This window comes from Callorhinus ursinus, unplaced genomic scaffold, assembly GCF_003265705.2.
Source record: "Callorhinus ursinus isolate GAN/ISIS: 27379988/994484 unplaced genomic scaffold, GSC_fseal_2.0 scaffold1, whole genome shotgun sequence".
Classification (NCBI taxonomy): Eukaryota; Metazoa; Chordata; class Mammalia; order Carnivora; family Otariidae; genus Callorhinus; species Callorhinus ursinus.
The window spans coordinates 40,343,197-40,361,465 of record NW_027397063.1 but is presented as its reverse complement, the minus strand read 5'-3'; the positions used below and the strand labels follow the sequence as shown (position 1 = coordinate 40,361,465).

Below are 18,269 nucleotides of genomic sequence, written 5' to 3'. Positions count from 1 at the left end.
GGTCAGGCATTCTGAGAGTTAAAGTGAAACTAAAAGATGACTGGTTTCTATTTATCCTCTACTCTTTATTGAAAGATTGTTTGTTTTTCTTTTTTCTTTCTTTTTTTCTTTTTTTGGTTCCCCCAGACCCTGTTTGCTAGAATTTAATGGAACTTTTAAAATGTAAAGGAAAATATAGGCTGATGGGAAGTGGGTACTCTGCGGGGCAACAGGACAAGTCTGTAAAATCCAGAATGAGGTTAAGAGATGAAATGTGAGCATGCTTGTTAGAGAAACATGGAAAGATGTTAAAAGGAGAAACTGTTTACTAAACCTCATGGCCAATTTAGTGCATCTTTAGTAATTGTTTAGTTTTCTGACTTACAAATTCTACCATTATGATTTAAGTTTATTTATTTTTAAGTAATCTCTAGGGCTCAAACTCACAACCCCGAGATCAAGTCTCATGCCCTCCCAACTGAGCCAGCCAGGTGCCCCATACAATTTTTTTTTTAATACACTTGGGCTCCTTCCTAACCAGTCTGCATAAATGTGAAAATGCTCTGGAGGGAAAATGCTACAGAGACACAAGTTATAACTAGACAGGTTTTTGTCCAATATGTAATCTTTCCCTCCCAACCATACACACACAAATAGGTGGAGATTTACTCAGTGGTTATAATAATTATGGGAGCGGGAAAGGAACTAAAACCTATTAAGTGTCTAGGATGTGTCAAATACTTTGCATATATTGTACATTATCTTGTGTGATTTTAGCAGTTTGATTTAGATACTAATATCCCAGTTTATATGTGTCGGTGGTATTGTGCTACGGCAGCCCTAGCAAACTAATGCACTATCCCATCATACTTCCATCTACTACTCAACATGCAGTCCTTATGAGTGATCATAACAGCACACTAATTCTTGTCCCTAACTATTTGGGGGGCAAGGGGCAGAGGGAGAGAGAATCTTAAGCAGGCTCCACACAGAGTGGGAAGCCCGACACAGGGCTCAATCTCACAACCCTGAGATCACGACCTGATCCGAAATCAAGAGTTGGACAACTGACTGACTGAGCCACCCAGGTGCCCCTCTTGTCCCTAACTTTCATCCAAGCTAGAATTACTGCGTGATTTTTTTCATCCGTTGCTTAAAAGCATAGGGTTTTGAAGTCAAAAAAACCTGGGTTCAAATCCCAGCTCCATTCACTTAACAATCATGTAGCTTTAATTAACTTCTCTAACGACTCTGTTTTCTCATCCATAAAATGGAAACATTAACTGCATTCAGTTAGTATGTATGTTAAATGAGGTAGTGTACATGATATGCCTAGCACCACTCCCAGCACACAGTATACATTCAGTGATGATAATTATAATTACTATCCATTTTTCAAAGCTCCACTAATACTTGTTTGTTAAACATCCTGGCCTCTTTGGACCACCAGCCAAACTTGAAGAGAATATAGAAGGGAATCATGGAGTCAAGTTTGGACTTGACTAGAGAGTCTTGATGCCACTGAAAATGGAGTTCATGTCATAACCCGTGGGGAACCATTCAGGATTTTTGAACTGGGAAAAAAGCATGACCAAAGCCATGCTTAGGAAGGACGAAGCAGCAGCTGAATGTAGGTGATCAAGACAGTCTACAGTAGTGACTGGTCCTAAAGGATGGAACGAGAGTGGTGCCTATGGGAATAGAAAATGGGGAATTGTTTAGAAATATTTCAGACATATACTCTATGGGACTGGCAATAGACTGAACACAGAAAGATAGGAGAGAGCGAGAAGTAACTCCAACTCCTGAAAGACTGATCGAGTGGTAGCACCATGAACAGAGATATGGAAGCCAGGGGAAGGAGAGTACGGGAGGCATCAAGTTTGATTTTAACCTCTACGTTCCACTCCATGTGCAGCTACCACTGCCTCTCATCCCTTATCTGCAGTCTGATCAGGGCAGTCTCCATGCCCTTCCCTTCCGGTAAAACTTCAAGAAGCCATTTCAAAATTAATTCACACTAAGACATAAACAGAAATCTTTCCCAAAGGCTATTTGCATTTTAAAAGAGGCCTCTCAAAATGAACAACGGAGATGAAATCTGGATAGTTGACAAACATAAGGTACGAGATGGGGGGAGCATGTCCCTCAATATTATTATCACCATATATTTCCCTTCCTACAAGCACTTTGTTCTGGCTGCAATCTGGCACCATCCCTAGATTTTGACATTAGTGTTGTGTCTAAGAACCCTTTCTTATCTTAATGCTGGATGGTGTTCAACGCCACAGATAAACAAAACTGTTTTCATTGCCTGTTTAAAAGATATGAAGCATCAGCACAGAGCAGCGGCCCTGGGAAGGTCTGTGATATGTCAATGTCTGCCACCTTCAGATAGTTCCAGTTCATCTGTCATGTTACTAGAGATGCCAAGTATAAATTCAGCAGTCTTGCCCAGTGATCATTCTTGGTTTCTTCCAACTCTTGTCTTCCCTAATTAAAGCCACCTCCTTTACCCTTTGCAAAGGTATGAAATAGAAACTTCTTACAGTCTTCAAAATAGTTTTTCACAGATCCAAAAGTAATTTAAAATTCATTTTTTTTCCACTCTGGGTTATTTGGATTTTTTTTCCCCATTCTGTGTTCAACCAGAATTCATGGAGTGACGTGTGCTTACACTGCAGAGGGGAGGGAAGGGGGTGGACGGAAGGAAGAGGAGAGTGAAAACCTGAAGTCACACAATTCCCATCCTCAAGGTGTTTTCAGTTCAGTTCATCTTCATTCACATCTGTGAATCACCTCTGTAGCTCTGATCCTTGAACCTCCCACAAGCCTCTTTAGGTTTCTTTTAAATATAAGAATCCATAGCAAGGGGTGCACATTTGCAAAAGGATCTGATCCATATGGAATCTAAGTGCATTACCTCAATGATTCTCACAGGAGTTATTCCCAGCCGTGCACTTGTTTGTAAGTGTGTACCTTGTAATATGTGTACAGGTAAGGGTGAGGCTGATTCGTTTTAAGAGCTGTGGTGCTGAATCATTCTGCAGATGATTTATTCTGAATTTCCTATCATTTTCTGTCATACATTTATGGTACAAACTTTTTTTCACTGCCCTCCACCAAACACTGCACAAAATGAGTTAAAAAGCAATCATCATGGTGCTATAGAAAACAGTGTAGCAGTTCCTCAAAATATTAAACATAGAATTACTGCATGATCTAGCAATTCCACTTCTAGGCATCACCCAAAAGAATTGAAAGCAGGAACTCAAACAGATTCTTATACACCCATGTTCACAGCAACGTTATTCATTTAAGAGTCAAAAGGTAAAAGCAAGCCAACTGGCCACTGAGGGATGAATGGATAAACAAAATGGAGTATATACATACAATGGAATATTATTCAGCCTTATAAAAAGAAGGAACTTTTGACACATGCTATAACATGGATGAACTTTGAAGACATTATGCTAAGTGAAATAAGCCAGTCACAAAAGGATAAATACTGTATACTGTATTTTTCCACCTACATGAAGCACCTAGAATTGTCAACTTCATAGAGACAGAAAGTAGAATGGTAGTTGCCAAGGGCTGGGGGACAGGGGAACCGGGAGTTATTGTTCAGTAGATGTGGATTTTCAGTTTGAGAAGACGAAAAATTTCTGAAGATGAATAGTAGTGATGGCTGTACCACAATGTGAATGTACTTAATGCCCCCGTTCTATACACTCAAAAATAGTTAAGATGGTAAATTTTATGTCACATATATTTTATCACAATTTCTTAAAATATTAAAAATATTTAGGGATATAATAGAAGAAAATATTCCTGAAATCAAGAAATATGGGGAGGAAAAAAACATCAGAAATCATCCCTCTTCTGGAAGCAGATACTTTAAAAAACTGTGGAAATGATGCAGACAAAAGCAAGACACAAAGAGAGAGCAAGCCAGGAAAAAAATCTCTGTGACCTCAACTGAATAAGTATATATAGAGCATTTACAGTTGTGTGTCCAACCTTGTTTTCATTATCACACTGCATAAGGAGACTTTTCAGACATTTCTTCCCTAATTGACCCCTGATGAAAGTTTAAAACCACAGATAAACTCTATATCTGTTTATGTACTATTACAGTCCTTTACAAGGCCACAAACCACTGTAATATCTAAGATATTTCCCTCCCCCAAGAACCAATTTTGCCCTCTTAGAGATAATGTCACCCTCTTGGAGAAGGCATGATTTAATATATTAGCCACTCTAAAAAATGGGTGTGTCGTGACAAATAGCAAATTTGACTGAAATAATCACAGGACTAGGGATGCGCACATACTAACCGATGCTAAAATGTGTCGAAAAGTCTTATGCCAATATTAAGTTTCTGCACACTACTAAACTTCTGAACAAAAAGTGAGAAAGTTGTTCTTAGTGTCTTCAAAATCTGAAAGTTTCAATTGTATTGATACAACATTCAGGTGACTGACAAAATTTTGAAAAGTTTAATTCAGATATTTGGTATCATGTAAATAATGTAGCACTACCAGTGCTGTTTAACATAACCATGGCAGGATTTACTTTTCTACATGGTACAATGATATATACAGATCTTAAAGAAAAGATCCATAATTGTTCTTGTGAACTAGAATTTAAGGAGCCTTAAAATTTTGCTACTCAAAGTGTGGACCTTGGGCCAGCCTATTATCACATGGGAACTTATTAAATATGCAGAATGATAAGCTCCGCCTTAGCCCTACTAACACAGAATCTGTAGTTCACCAAGATCTCCAGATAATTCTCATGCATATTAAAGTTTGAGAAGAACTGCTTTAAAAGACAGCTATCAAAATTCTTCCTTAACTCATCAGAGCATTTCATTTTTTACCCAAGTAGATTAATTACTCCACTCATACTACAGAGCCTATAGGAAATGCAAACTAGAAAAAGATCACATGAAATTGTTAAAGAATCAACAGATACAAAACATGCAGATTTCTATCCTGGGGGCTACATCTGAAATAAGGTAATGCAGGTACTTAACTAGCTCTGCATTAGCAGGGATGGTTGAGAGCAGGTGAATGGGTTTGTGAGGTGCCCACAGTTCCTCTTCAGAAGCAGTAGCAGTGGGCCGGTCACCAGAGCTTTGACTACCATGCTCTTAAAAGCCTTAGCTCTCTAGCACAGAAGGAAACGTCCTGTGAGGAGCAAGGGTAACAAAGGGTGGGATTTCCTTTTCTTTTTAATCTCAAGTGTTGTGTCCAAAAACGGCTCCTCGCATCCACTAGCCCAACCATTCTCATCAGTTCCACCAGATAGCTCTACTCTTGTAGGTATGAAAGATTTTCCTGTGGTCTTCGTAAAATATAAAGGCTTATGTGGCTATCAGTTAAAGCTTTATCAGTTAAATCTGAACAGGAAGTAGAGGGTAGGCAGGTGTGACCTAGAGAAAGGGAAGGACCCTGGGGAAATCAGAGCCCTGGAAAGAGGTTGACCTCTCCCCACAGCACTCTGCTAATATCCCAGTGGCCTGGTGGCAAGGGTACTAGCTACAGAGACAACCCTCTCAGATTCAAATCCAACCTCTGCCACTTACCACCTAGGGGATCTTTGAACCAATTGCTCAATCCCTCTGAGCCTCAATTTCCTCACCTATGAAATTATCCTTATTATGTCTACCTCAGAAGCTACGAGGAAAGCTAAATGAGATCTTGCTGGTCAACTCCCCAAAGAAGTGTTTAATAAATGTTAATTCTCTACTGCTAACTCCCCCAAAGAAGCAGTAAAGTATGTTCATCTACTAACTTTGGAAGGAAAGTGTTTTACCTCACAGTCCCAAATTAAAGGAACAGGAAGTGCTTTAATCAGAAACCACATATGTTAGCTTTAATGAGCGGTTTCACCAAAACCAGAGGGGGCATGGTGTTCTCTGGGAGCCTGTTAAAGATTACATAACTCTGAAACTGCCAGTCAGCAGAGAGCTGAATTCCCCCCTCAGAGGTATTCATGTGTTCTCCTCTCATAGAAAATAGTGGAAATTCAAACTGGTTAAAAGCATACTAAACCACCAAAATATCTTAGTTCACAAGAAATCACATACAACACCTAAGGAAAATACACAGTAACTGAGGCAACTTCAAAAAGTGATTTAAGAGATCCAAGAATCTTAGAAATTTTAGAAAACATCCCACTGCCCATTTTGACTACATCAGCCAAGGTCAAGGTAACATTTACACCACACTTGGTTAGAATTATCTCCCTTTCTCACCCTCAGGCGTTCAGCATCAGGCCAAGTTCAGCCTCCTGATCTTCCTGTTAACCTGTGGGGGAGAAATCAAGAAGCCACCAGATCAGTCAGCTGTAAGCCAAAGGGAAATGATTTTCTCAGGAACAATTCACTCCCTCATTAGCAGGCTCTTTAACTTCTGAGAGGGTTTCTTTGGTTTTCTGAGAGCAGGACTTCTTCCAGCCAAAGTAAAAGGAGAAAGGTTTGCATCCTTTCCTCAGTAAGGAAAAGTCTGCATCTGGACAACTAAATTATGCTGACCATGGTCACCACCTCCATGCTGAAAAGGATGCTGCCTAACATTTAACGTTATATGTGCTGTGCACTGATTTCTTATGCTACTCATCCCAGACTGACACTTCTGTGACCCCAGGGCTCTTCACCTGTACCCTGCCCAACTGCGTCTTCAACGTAAGCAAAATGGAGATCATACACTGTATCCTGAAGCCAAATAAAGAGACTTCAGGATTCTCTTCATGTTTAGATGATCTGTTTGGTTGATCCACTCCTCTATCAGAGATTATTGAGGGTAGTGAATAAGCCTTGCAAATGTTTCTCTCCTTTTACTGTCTAAACAACCTACTATCTAAGGCAAAAAAAAACTTTCACCTGCCCAGATAAAATATTTCTTTAGACAGCAGATTTAAAGTGGGGGAATTTATAAGCACCAAGTGCTTAAAATGTACATAATAAATGTCATCCTCTTTGGGACACACCCACCCCTTGACAGCCAGTTTACAAATCAACTAATCCCTGTGGAATCTCTAATCCACCCTACCTAGAAATATTTTTATTCACACAGCATTCCTTCAAATACTTTATACAGATTGTCATAAATCTGGGGGTCCAGCCACGTCATCAAATTTCAGAGGTTCCCTCATTCATAAAATTGTCTTGTAATACTTGTCTTTAATTTTACAGGGGTAACATAAGAATTAATAAGGGCATTATATGAGTGAGAAAGTATACCTCTAAATCCACTCAAACCCAGGAGATTTCTGCCTTGGAGTATCATAGTTCTACATCACAGACTAAAGATAAATTGTTATATCAGATTTATGGTACTTCCATCAGGCATCCTATCCACCTCCCTCCATCAGCATCTTAGTCCTTCCTGATCTTTCAAGGCAAACAGATGCGATTCATGGCTATTACCAAGCTATAGAAATATCCCAGTTTATTTCCCAAAAAAACTGCCCCTCAATATTTTGCCCCCAAACAAGTATGATCACCCAAATATCAGAAAGTGATTTCAAAAGAAAGAATCTGAATATGGGGGGAGAAGCTTAGCATTTAATATACTTTTTCATACTAAATATCAAATAATAAAAATATACCTTTGTGTTTGAAGAGCCAAGTCATAGAAATACGTAAAGGCAAATCAATTGTTTCCAGCTGTAATCAGCGATAATAAACCCAAGTACGTGAGAGCATGAGAAAGATGATCAGTTTCCTTTTGAGGTTACATGATAAGCAGCAGCAGTTAAGCAGCCTTTTTCTCTAAAACTCGGCGTCTGACCTCGTGGCAAGAAGAGGGCAGCCCCTCTCCCCCGTCCCCTTTTATAGCGTCCGCTTTCTGTTCAGCTCTCTAGAGAGCATGGGGGCGGGGGAAGCGAAGGACCTATTTTCTAAAATACAGAATACAATCAAACGGCCGCTCGAAAGGGATTGCGTGGGCACGGAGGAGGGGCAGAGGAGGCGGAGAGGGGCAACCAGGACTAGTTTTGTGGATTTTTTTCTGCATACTGGAAATTCCCAAGCCAGAAAGGTACCAACCCTAGTCCCGGACATTCCCCTCGAGGGCCGGCTCCAAGACCTGGACTGGAATCCCGCAGAGGAATCAGAAGCAAATCTAAAAACAAAACATTTTTCTTAGGGATGCATTTTTTAAAATCTCAATAAATCCACACCGGGCGTTAGTGTTGCTCCCTCATTTGATTCACCTTCTCTCTCTTTTTTTTTAAGACTTTATTATTTGACAGAGAGAGAGAGATAGGGAGAGAGAGTACAAGCAGAGGGAGTGGGAGAGGGAGAAGCAGGCTTCCCACCGAGCAGCGAGCCCCATGCGGGGCTCCATCCCAGGACCCCGGGACCATGACCTGAGCCAAAGGCAGAAGCTTAACGCCTGAGCCACCCAGGTGCCCCTTGCCTTCTCTTTTATTTAGCTTTTCTTCTGTAGGTCTTCAAAAAGGGGGAGGGGAGTTGATACTTCCTACAGCACAGATTTTCAAACTATGGCAATCAAAAAGTAGTATCGCTATCATGTGCCTTCAATGACAAAGACGTAAATAAAGCAGTGGTTCTATAATAAGATCACGTTATTTTCACGCGGGCAGGGGCAGGGGAGAGTGGAGTGAATTTAAACAGAGAATGTGAACTATTGCATAACACTGAAAGGATTTGGCCTATGACATTTGGTTTCACTGTGACTCCTTTTCCTTTTGGGACACTTACAACTGTAATCCCTGTACTGCTTCCCAACCCCCCACCCTCCGCAGTGTTAAAATCCAGCTTTGTAATTAGACCGGAAATGTCTGATTCTCCAGTAGGAATGGGCATCTAGAGCTAAACACCAGAAGGTCCTTAAAACTTTAACAGAAGATCCTTCTTCCTGGCTTCCTCTCATTTAATGGAGAATATTATTAAAGCAAAATATGAGGGGCGCCTGGGTGGCTCAGGTCCTGATCTTAGTACCGTGAGAGATCCAGCCCTATGTGGGGCTCCCGGCTCTGTGAGAGATCCAGCCGTGTGGGGAGTCCGCTTGAAAGATTCTCTCTCCCCCTCTCCCTCCCTCCCTTTCTGCCCCTCCCTCCACTGGTTCTCTCTCTCTCAAATGGGGGGGGGGGTGCAGGTGTTAATTTCCCTGTACTTCTCTCAGTAATTGCTTTTTCCTTTAATAGGGCCCAGAAACAGAGTCATCTCTGGCATGTAATATGGATATGTAAAGGCTTACCAAATATTCTTGTTACATCCCAATGTATCAATCTGAAACTTAATACCTGAAGCCAGGAAATGTCAGTCAATTGGTATTTAATAAAATGATGGTTGTTCAGGGAGCCACCCAGGGCTGTCTGGGTGGCTTAGTCAGTTAAGCGTCTGCCTTCAGCTCAGGTCATGATCCGACGGGTTCTGGAATCAAAGTCTTGCATGGGCTCCTTGCTCAGCGGGGAGTCTGCTTCTCCTTCTGCCCCTCCTTCCACTTGTTCTAATAGTAAATAAATAAAATCTTAAAAAAAAAAAAAGCATCACTCCAAAGCCCCGGAGAGGCAGTGGAAACTGAAATTCTCCTGAGAAGATGAAGCTCAGCCTCAGCCTCCAGCAATCTTTGAGAAAATGCTTAAGAAGTTCTTTTGTGAAAAAGAGAATCTCTCTTTATAAAAGTCCAACAAGGGCTATGTACTCTCGCATACCTTGGTTCAAATCCAAACTCGAGTTCCTCATCTATAAAAGGTACCTAATATTACCTACACTACTAGATCATGATCACAATTAAATGTTAGGGATTAAGGCCCCGAAATAATAGACAAGCAATATTATTTCCTTAGTTCTATCTTCCTTCTTCCCTTAGTTGGTATTTCTCAAAGTGTAGAATATTACCATTGCGTCAGAATCAGTGGACACTTGTAACAAAGGTTGATTCCACAATTCCCAGAAGCATGACCCCTAAGTTTGTATTTTTCTCACGTATTCCAGGTGATTCTCAGACACTCTAAAGCTTAAAGACCATTAAAATTAAACTTTCTTAATATTTTTATCTACTTGTTGGTCCTCTTTAGACTCAGAAAACAATTTAAAATCTTCTTTCCCCATATGTATATTTTATAAATTTGAAGGTGGCCCTCAAGGCTAAGAAAGGAAGATCTTACACTCTCTGTTCTAAGTTAAAACTCCAAATTTTTTCACGCTTTAAACATCTGTCTTCATCTCTAAAGCTTCCTCAGTCTCTTCATGTATCCATTTAGGGATAACTAAAACTAGATTGTAATCTATTGTGGCTCGGAAAAGAGTACTGACACTTACTAAATGGCCCCAAGTTAACCTACACTCATTTGAAATTAATAAGGTAAAGACAGTCAAGTAAAATCGATAATTCAATTATTTTAAGATAGCGAGTAGGAATGGCAGCTTTTTACTTCCAAGCATGAGAGAATATGTATACCTTACATTCAAATCAATAAATACCTGTTCTAGATCTCAATATCGAACTTTCGATACTAATTATTTTTAATTTCTGATGTTGGTATGCGATTAAAAATAACAACCAAAAAAGAAACACTTGAACTTGATGGAAGTAACTTCTACAACTTTATAATAAACAACAGCATTCTTTACACAAAATTCAGTTCTTAAAACCCTCAAACTTCAAAACACAAAAATAAATTTCCATTTATAGATTCCCCCTTCCAGTTCCAAAAGTGATTAAAGTATTCATCATGTAAAATTTAGCTGAAATAAGTAACAATCCCCCAGTGCAAGTATCAATTCAACACACAGATTTTGTGTACTGCTTTCATATTTTTCTTTTGCTTCTTTTCTAGATAAAAGCGGGGTATTGTAAATATTCTCACTAGAAAGTTCTGACCAAGGATACTGGCCTTTTCAAGCAATTCAGAAAAGGTGGATCATTGAAAGAAACTCCTGAGACACAGCAGTCCGCAGCATATTACAGGAGCCACTGACTAGAAGCCTTATCAGTTCATCCCACCGAAGATGGACCAACCGTGTTATTCATACAGATAAGCTCAATCTCCTTTACCAGATAAGCTACAAACACTCCACTACCAACCACTTAGGTCAGAACATTTTTCACAGTTTTTTAGCATCGTAATCTCCCCTCTCAGGAGAGGCTAATTCAAACACACTCACTAGCATCTTTGGTTACAAGGGCAATACAGTGCATAGATGTTGTTAATAATGGTTCTCCCATGGCTATGTAAAGATTGGAAAAAATGCTGTAGGTAGACATAAATGCAACCTGCATTTTCTAAGCTCCTTATAAGTCTTATATAAAGTCCAGTTTCTTTTGAAATTGTGTACATGTCAATAGCAGCCATCTCTCCATGGGGCCAGCCATAAACTTCCTGTACTGCAGGTAATATGATTCCTCCAGTCCCCTCCAGGGCAGGCTAGGTCTCCAAGGGGCACACAAAGGACAAGAACATGTCCAGTTGGTTCTTCACAATAACTTCATCTGGATGTAGCTTGTGGGGTAAATAATGAGCCAGGGTCATCTCCCAGGCATCAACGAGATACACTCCAACCCCTGAGAACATCTTCCGAAGGATGGTGTCCAGCTGAAAGTTGTACCAGTCACTGTTGAAAAGGCTCACTTCAGGCCCCAGCTCTTGGGCATTGGCTGTTCGGATGACTACCACGGTCTTAGGACTTCGATCCAGGAGCTGGACCACTGCTCGACGGATATTCCTGAGCCGCCGGATGTACACTTCCAAGGGGAAGGTGCTAAAATGAGACCATACAGCTATGGCAACCACGGTGTTCTTCCCGCCCACGATGCCATTCAGCTCATTTGCCACATAATGGAGCTCATTGCTAAAGACAGTTGTAAAACGGATGGGTGGACCATGGCAGCGATATTTGAGCAGGATGTTGTGCTTCTGGTCCACCGCAAGGAAAGGACCCACATTCTTGGGACTACCCAAGTTAAACTCCACTAAATCTGAAACAAGGAAAACTCAAATTCATAAAAATGTTCAAACCAAGCACATATATTATGATGATTCTATACTTAGCAGCTTAAAAGAACATTTTTTCAAATAAAAGTATAACAAAAAGGTACAAGTGTAAAGGGAATATCTATTTCACTGGCCTCAACAGACCTGTATTCTAACATATTTATTAAACTACCAGTGATACCTATGTCTATATACCCCAGAAGCAAAATAACTGTTTACCACTAACCATTAGGCCAAGAAATCTTCCTGTTTGCACCAACTGCTGAATATCTAAAAATCAACTTGGCATTTACACATTATTCTTCTAATAGACAAACATTATTTCTTCTAGGAGAAGGGCTATAACTTCTGCCTTTTTAAGAATGCATAAATGTAACCAAATACTTCTTTTTGCAATACATGAAAGAACGGAGCAGCCCTGTTTCTTCTGATTTTCGATTTCACCCTATGGATGGAAAATCATATTAGTGTCTTAGAAAATGTCTATCTCCGTCACAAGAATAACAAAGACTAAGTGGTGTTTCAAAGTCTAGCTCCTCTGAGATCTTCTGATGGTCCTAGGAATCAGTGATTATTTCTCTTTTGTTACCCCTAAAAAACTCTGTCTCTACAATTCATCACTTAACATACGCCCCATAAGGAAAGAGGGCCTGTCTCATATACTTAAATGTTCCTACAAGTGCCTTTCAGAGAACAGACCAAGTAACTTCTGGCAACCCAAGTCAATTAGCACTTCTAAGCACCTATTCAGTGCCATGAGCCAGTAATGCTCAGATGGATAAGTCACAGTCCTGGCTCTCAAGAGGTATACTGTCAATTCTGAAGAAATAACATCATACTATAATTGGCCTACATTCTTCTTAAGGGTTAAAGGTGTCACTTTTCTCTCCAAGCAGTCCCAGACTCCTCTTCTAGAATTTCCTACCTAATTCATTACTACTTAGCATTTGGCCCCACTTAAGCTGAATAAACTCAAGCTATCATTTTTTCTTTTGATTAAGATCAAGCCCTGACACAAGGCTTTATCAGGTGAAAATCTGTCTGCAAAGGATATGGTGGAAAACAATCAAGACACCCAATGTGATCACTGCTATGAAAGGAAATAATGAGCTACGTCATTAGAACTTAAGAAACAAACAACTAAAGACTCTTGGAGGGCCCTGCCTAGTCAGCATCAAAACATGTTTAGCATTATGCCATACAAATTATATCCCTTTTTCTAGTTTTTAATGTACGCTTTATCGACTAAACTCGGCTATGCCTGTTTCAAAAAAACAAGCAAAACAAAAACTGGAATTAACTTTCTACTTTTGGGGATCATATCTACTTCTTCCTTTCCTTCTAAAAATTAAATCTGAAATTAAGTTGATGTAAAAAATAAAAGAGAAAAAAAAATACCAACAACAGCTCACAACAAACTATGGGACTGTGCTTTATGGAAAACCCTCCCCATATACAGCCCTCAAAAATAGTTCCCAAAGAATTACTTATCAGCTCTCTAAATTGTAAGCAGGGTCTTTAGTACTGTTACCTGGGATTCATCTCTCCTCATCCAGCCCACATACCTCCCATGAAGAAGAAAAGGCCCTTGAATAAGGGATGGCCTCCAGTGAGTGGAGCTTTATTCTGAGTCTGGATAGCACCCCCAGAGCCCAGCAGTGAAATCAGGAAGCTAAGAATGCTGGGACTTACCAAGACTCCCTCAGTAGGAGCCAGCTCATCTCAAAATCATACCAATGGAATGCCCAAGGGATGACACTGGGAAGGCTTTGCTGAATGGATGCATTAAAGTGGACCACAGTCAGTTTGGCTGCTTCCTTCCAGTTAAATCTATTATAAACTTGGAGTCTGACCAAACAGAATTAGGAGAGAAACAACTGGAAACGTCCCCCTCTCTTTTAGAGCCCAGAATATCAGAAGTAAAGGACTGCTGTAAGGTGATACCATCCAGCTGCCTCACTGCACACATGGAGAAATGAAGGCCTGGTAACAATGACACATCCAGGATCGCACAGCTAATCCATGGTACAAAACTTCAACAAGCACACAGTGCTTCCGTCAATACATCAACCCCACCATGGATCAGAAACCATCACACAGCTCTCCAGGGTTAGGATACCTCTTCAGTCCCACAGAGAAATAACTACTTCCTTGGCCGATGCCTTTCTTCAGGCACTGGAGTGAAGAAAGATGGTTTTGTCCATGTGGAAAAGAGTTATAAAATAAAATACAAAGTACTAACCTGGAACAAACGTAGTAAGGTACTCAAACCACTGCCTGATTGTTGAGTCACCAAATAAATACACCACTTTTCTTTGCAAGCATTCTGTGATATTGTCAGGGTCATTAAACTGGCGCATCTTAAACTTTCTGGGCCTCCACTGGTCTTTGTAATAATACCCAGAAGGAAAAGTTCCTGAGCCTTGAGATAGTTCTAGATTGTTCGTTTCTGAAAAGAAAAAGGAAAAAATAAGATATTCTGAAAGTCTCCTCCAACAAACCATACATGGAAAATGCTCCAAGAAACAAAATTAAGCCCCTTTATTTGTTAGCCTGCTCGTATATGGGTAACATTTCCTGCCATCACATCTCAGAGAAATCCCAGACTTTCCCCTTGCTACAAAAGTTTCTCCTTTGCACAAAAATAGGAAGATCCGAAACGTGTGGTGGACAGAAAGGGAAAAGGGGACTTTGAGCACTCCCCTCTGATTATGCATGTTTTTATCAAAGCCAAAAATAAAAGCAAGCAAATAACCATGGAAATGTGTAGATATAAGCATTGTCCAGTATTATCCCAGAATGAATTTCTCATACCAAGGCCTATGAGGTAAGTAACACCTTAAATTCATATTTTACATATGTATAGTAAAATCAGTCCACTGTTGCTCAGCCTATTATTATTATTTTTTTAAGATTTTATTTATTGGACAGAGACACAGCAGAGAGGGAACACGAGCAGGGGGAGTGGGAGAGGGAGAAGCAGGCTTCCCGCAGAGCAGGGAGCCTGATGTGGGGCTAGATCCCAGGACCCTGGGATTGTGACCTGAGCCAAAGGCAGACACTTAACAACTGAGCCACCCAGGCGTCCCTGCTCAGCCTATTAAAAGGAAAGTTTTAACCTATGGGTCCTATAATCAAATATGAATTCAGAAAACCACCACTTAATACAGAGAACAAACCAAATATACACACTCTGAAGAACTATTCCCCACAACACAGAAGGCTCAGAAGGCCTTCTTGCACAATGAACAGTATTTAAAATGCAGCAGGGGTGCCTCGGTGCAGCGTCTGCCTTCAGCTCAGGTCATGATCTCAGGGTCCTCAGGGTCCTGGGATCGAGCTGCACATTGGGCTCCCTGCTCAGCAGGAAGACTGCTTCTCCCTCTGCCTGCCACTCCTACTTGTGCTCTCTCTCTCTCTGACAAATAAATAAAATCTTTAAAAAATAAATAAAATTAAATAAAATTAAAATAAAATAAAATAAACACAGCAGCAGTGTGTACTCATGGTTGTAGCCTAGCTACATGTGATGACACAAGCACCAGAGCACATTTCAGAGGGAGAGTCAACATCCTTCTGCCCTAACACCTCCCTTGGAAAATGCTTCTGTAGAAACAACACATTTTACATGCTTCAAAATAAACAGGGATGGCAAATATTTCTTGTGAGTTTACTCTGCAATTAAACATATTATCTCATATGATGCTCACAATAACCCTACCCAACCTACCCTAGGTAGGTCCTATTGTTACCTCTACCTTTCAGAACAGTTCAGCAACTTGACCTAGACCCAGAGCTAGTAAGTGGCAAAGCCAGGACCTGATCCAGGCAGGTGAGTCCCAATACCCATGTTCTAACCACTGTGCTACATCATCTCTCAAAAGCAGATGGTTGTAGATGGCAGCCGTTTTCTTTTTGGCTTTTTTCCTGAAGGAGTATACTTATTCATTTTGAATCTACAATCTTTAAAAACCACCAATTTTTTTATATCACTTCCTTACAAACCCCAAGGCTCAAACCTGTATCATAATCCAGTAATTCTATAGTCTCACCTGTTAAACCACAATTCGAAATCCAAATGTTTATACGACTCAGCAATTTAAATTTGAGTCCCATATTTGTGACTATTTTCAGCTTATCATCTTGATATTATTATTATTCAAAATTATTTTGGTTTTATTCTCTTCAAAGAAGATGCCCTATTTGACAGATAGTGCCTATTTCATCTTTTAACTTAGGCATCTGCTAATTCTTTGAAGGTTCAGGGCCTAAGCAGAAAGGTAAATGGCATTTTTTAAAATTTTACTTGGAAAAAAGAAAGAAAGAAAAACTTTACTTGGAAAAAGTGATTGTCAAAGAAAAAATGGGGGGGAGGGATAATTTATCTGGCTTATTCAAAAACAATTTCTTCACATGTTACCAAGTGTGGCTTTACTGTGTTACCACACCCTGCCCAAAGCTCCCTCATTACAACAGCACGTCAAGATTACACAGGCAGAGAGCCCTAGAGCAGACACCTGGGGCACAAAGAAAACATTTACTAGACTGGGAATTAAAAGTGATTTTGAAGTTACAATTTTTACCATGGTTAATTCAGGACACTTGGCTATTCTGTGTCAAAAACATGTGATAAAGAAAAGTATATATCACACAGGAAACAATTACCATTCCCATGCAAATGTTAATTATATTTACTACCAGAGTTAAGTCAAGCAAAGCAAATCAATTACTGAACCTGACATTAATTCTTTACACTTGCAGCACTAGATAACAGAGCATAATTTTAAAGTGAAATGCATGTACCTACACTGCCCTCTTATGGTCAGCTGAGACACACGTTTCCTTTTTTTTTTTTTTTTTAAGATTTTATATATTCATTTGAGAGAGCACGAGCAAGGAGCCCAATGCATGGCTCGATCCCAGGACCCTGGCATCATGACCTGAGCTGAAGGCAGACACTTAACCATCTCAGCCACCCAGGCATCCCCAACACATTTCCTATTTTAATAAGACTTTAAGGAGTCTGAAGTTATTTCAAAGTCAGCATTTCTTTAACCTCGGAATTTTCACATAAGATATGAAAGTCTCTAAAACTGAATATATAACCCCAATATACTATGCATGTGGAATAAAAGTAATTTTAAAACAAAAATGAGTTATTACTAATTTTACAGTTATCTTAAATACTGAAGGTGAAGGAAGTTGTTTTCCTGGAGGTGGTTATAAAGGCAGATAAGAAGATCTTTATGCAAAATCAGAAGGGAGAGTTTCGATAACTTGCAAGTAAGGTCCCTGCTTCTCTAAAATCTGTTAGTGTCTCTTTAAAACCCATAGTTTATATTTTCTTCCAAAGGGTGTCATCCCATGTCATTCATTAGCCAAAATGAGGGCTATTTGGGCCACAAATGGGACAAAATGAGGGAGAAAAATGCAGAGAGAAAAATTTCCCTATACTATCTAGAAAGAGCTGGATCAGAGATACAGTGTGAATTAAGGGTGGGAGGTGTGTGTGAGTGCATGTTAGTGCACATGTCCCTTAAAATTATGGCATGGAATTATCACAGAACAGAAAAGTAAAAGGCAGGCCAAAGGGGAGTATATAGTTCATGAGAGGAAAAACAAGACAGAGAAGAAAAAGAATCAATTCCTTGCACTGGGGAACACACCGGAACACTTGGGTACCATCTCAGGGAGATAAGAAATGAGGACAGCATGTGTGGAGCTGTTTACGGATACCTTATCAAGGGCTGGGACTATGAGAAGGTCCCGGCTACACAGTCATTACCATGGCTTGAGTTTGAGTCTCTTGAGTGCCCCCTAGAAAATCTTGGGAATTTAATTTTTTTTCTTTATACTTTAGTCCCCTAAAAGCGAAGCATTTTACAGAGGTAAGCTAAAAATAGGTATAGGTAGAAATACCTATAGATTCAAAGAATGTTGAAAGGGACCTCAGATAATGGCTAGTCTAAATCTTTTAAAGGTGAAGAAAGAATGTCACAGAGTGACTTGCCAAAGTTTCTCAGAGTTGTAGGGACAGCTAGTGGTAAAGGTAGTCTGTCTATAAAGGCACACATTACACTACTGATACAGTTGTGGGAATGGGCTTCCTACCCCCAAATGCTATCAGTTAGTTGGATTTTATATGTAGGATATGAGCCCTTTGATTTTCTAAGTTAACCAAATAAAATGTATTCTGTATGAAGTATTTTTTCCAACAACTGGAAAGTGATTGTCTTTAAAATGGCTTTGTCCGGAGCACCCGGGTGCCTCAGCCAGTTAAGCATCTGCCTCTGGCTCAGGTCATGATCCCAAGGTCC

At 40.0% G+C, this 18,269-nt stretch overlaps 3 protein-coding genes across 5 annotated transcripts in view; 1 reads left to right on the top strand and 2 right to left on the bottom strand.

The window, feature by feature from the left end:
• The window catches only part of NFKBIZ (NFKB inhibitor zeta), a 29,925-nt gene extending 22,078 nt beyond the window's left edge, over positions 1–7,847 (bottom strand). Inside the window, exons 1-2 of the mRNA XM_073892765.1 lie at positions 7,597–7,847; positions 6,242–6,293 (exon numbers count right to left, since the gene is read on the bottom strand). The gene's annotated coding sequence lies outside the window, so the exon portion shown is untranslated. The remainder of the gene's footprint in view (positions 1–6,241; positions 6,294–7,596) is intronic.
• RPL24 (ribosomal protein L24) overlaps positions 1–18,269 on the top strand; it is a 211,137-nt gene that overhangs the window by 98,788 nt on the left and 94,080 nt on the right. The window lies entirely within an intron of this gene.
• Positions 10,542–18,269, bottom strand: part of NXPE3 (neurexophilin and PC-esterase domain family member 3) — a 46,455-nt gene continuing 38,727 nt past the window's right edge. For all 3 annotated transcript variants that reach the window (XM_073892773.1, XM_025873583.2, XM_073892777.1), the window contains 2 exons: positions 14,195–14,401; positions 10,542–11,936 (listed from right to left, as the gene is read on the bottom strand). In XM_073892773.1, the coding sequence (XP_073748874.1) occupies positions 11,386–11,936; positions 14,195–14,401 (758 nt within the window). In that variant the 3' untranslated portion in view covers positions 10,542–11,385. The remainder of the gene's footprint in view (positions 11,937–14,194; positions 14,402–18,269) is intronic.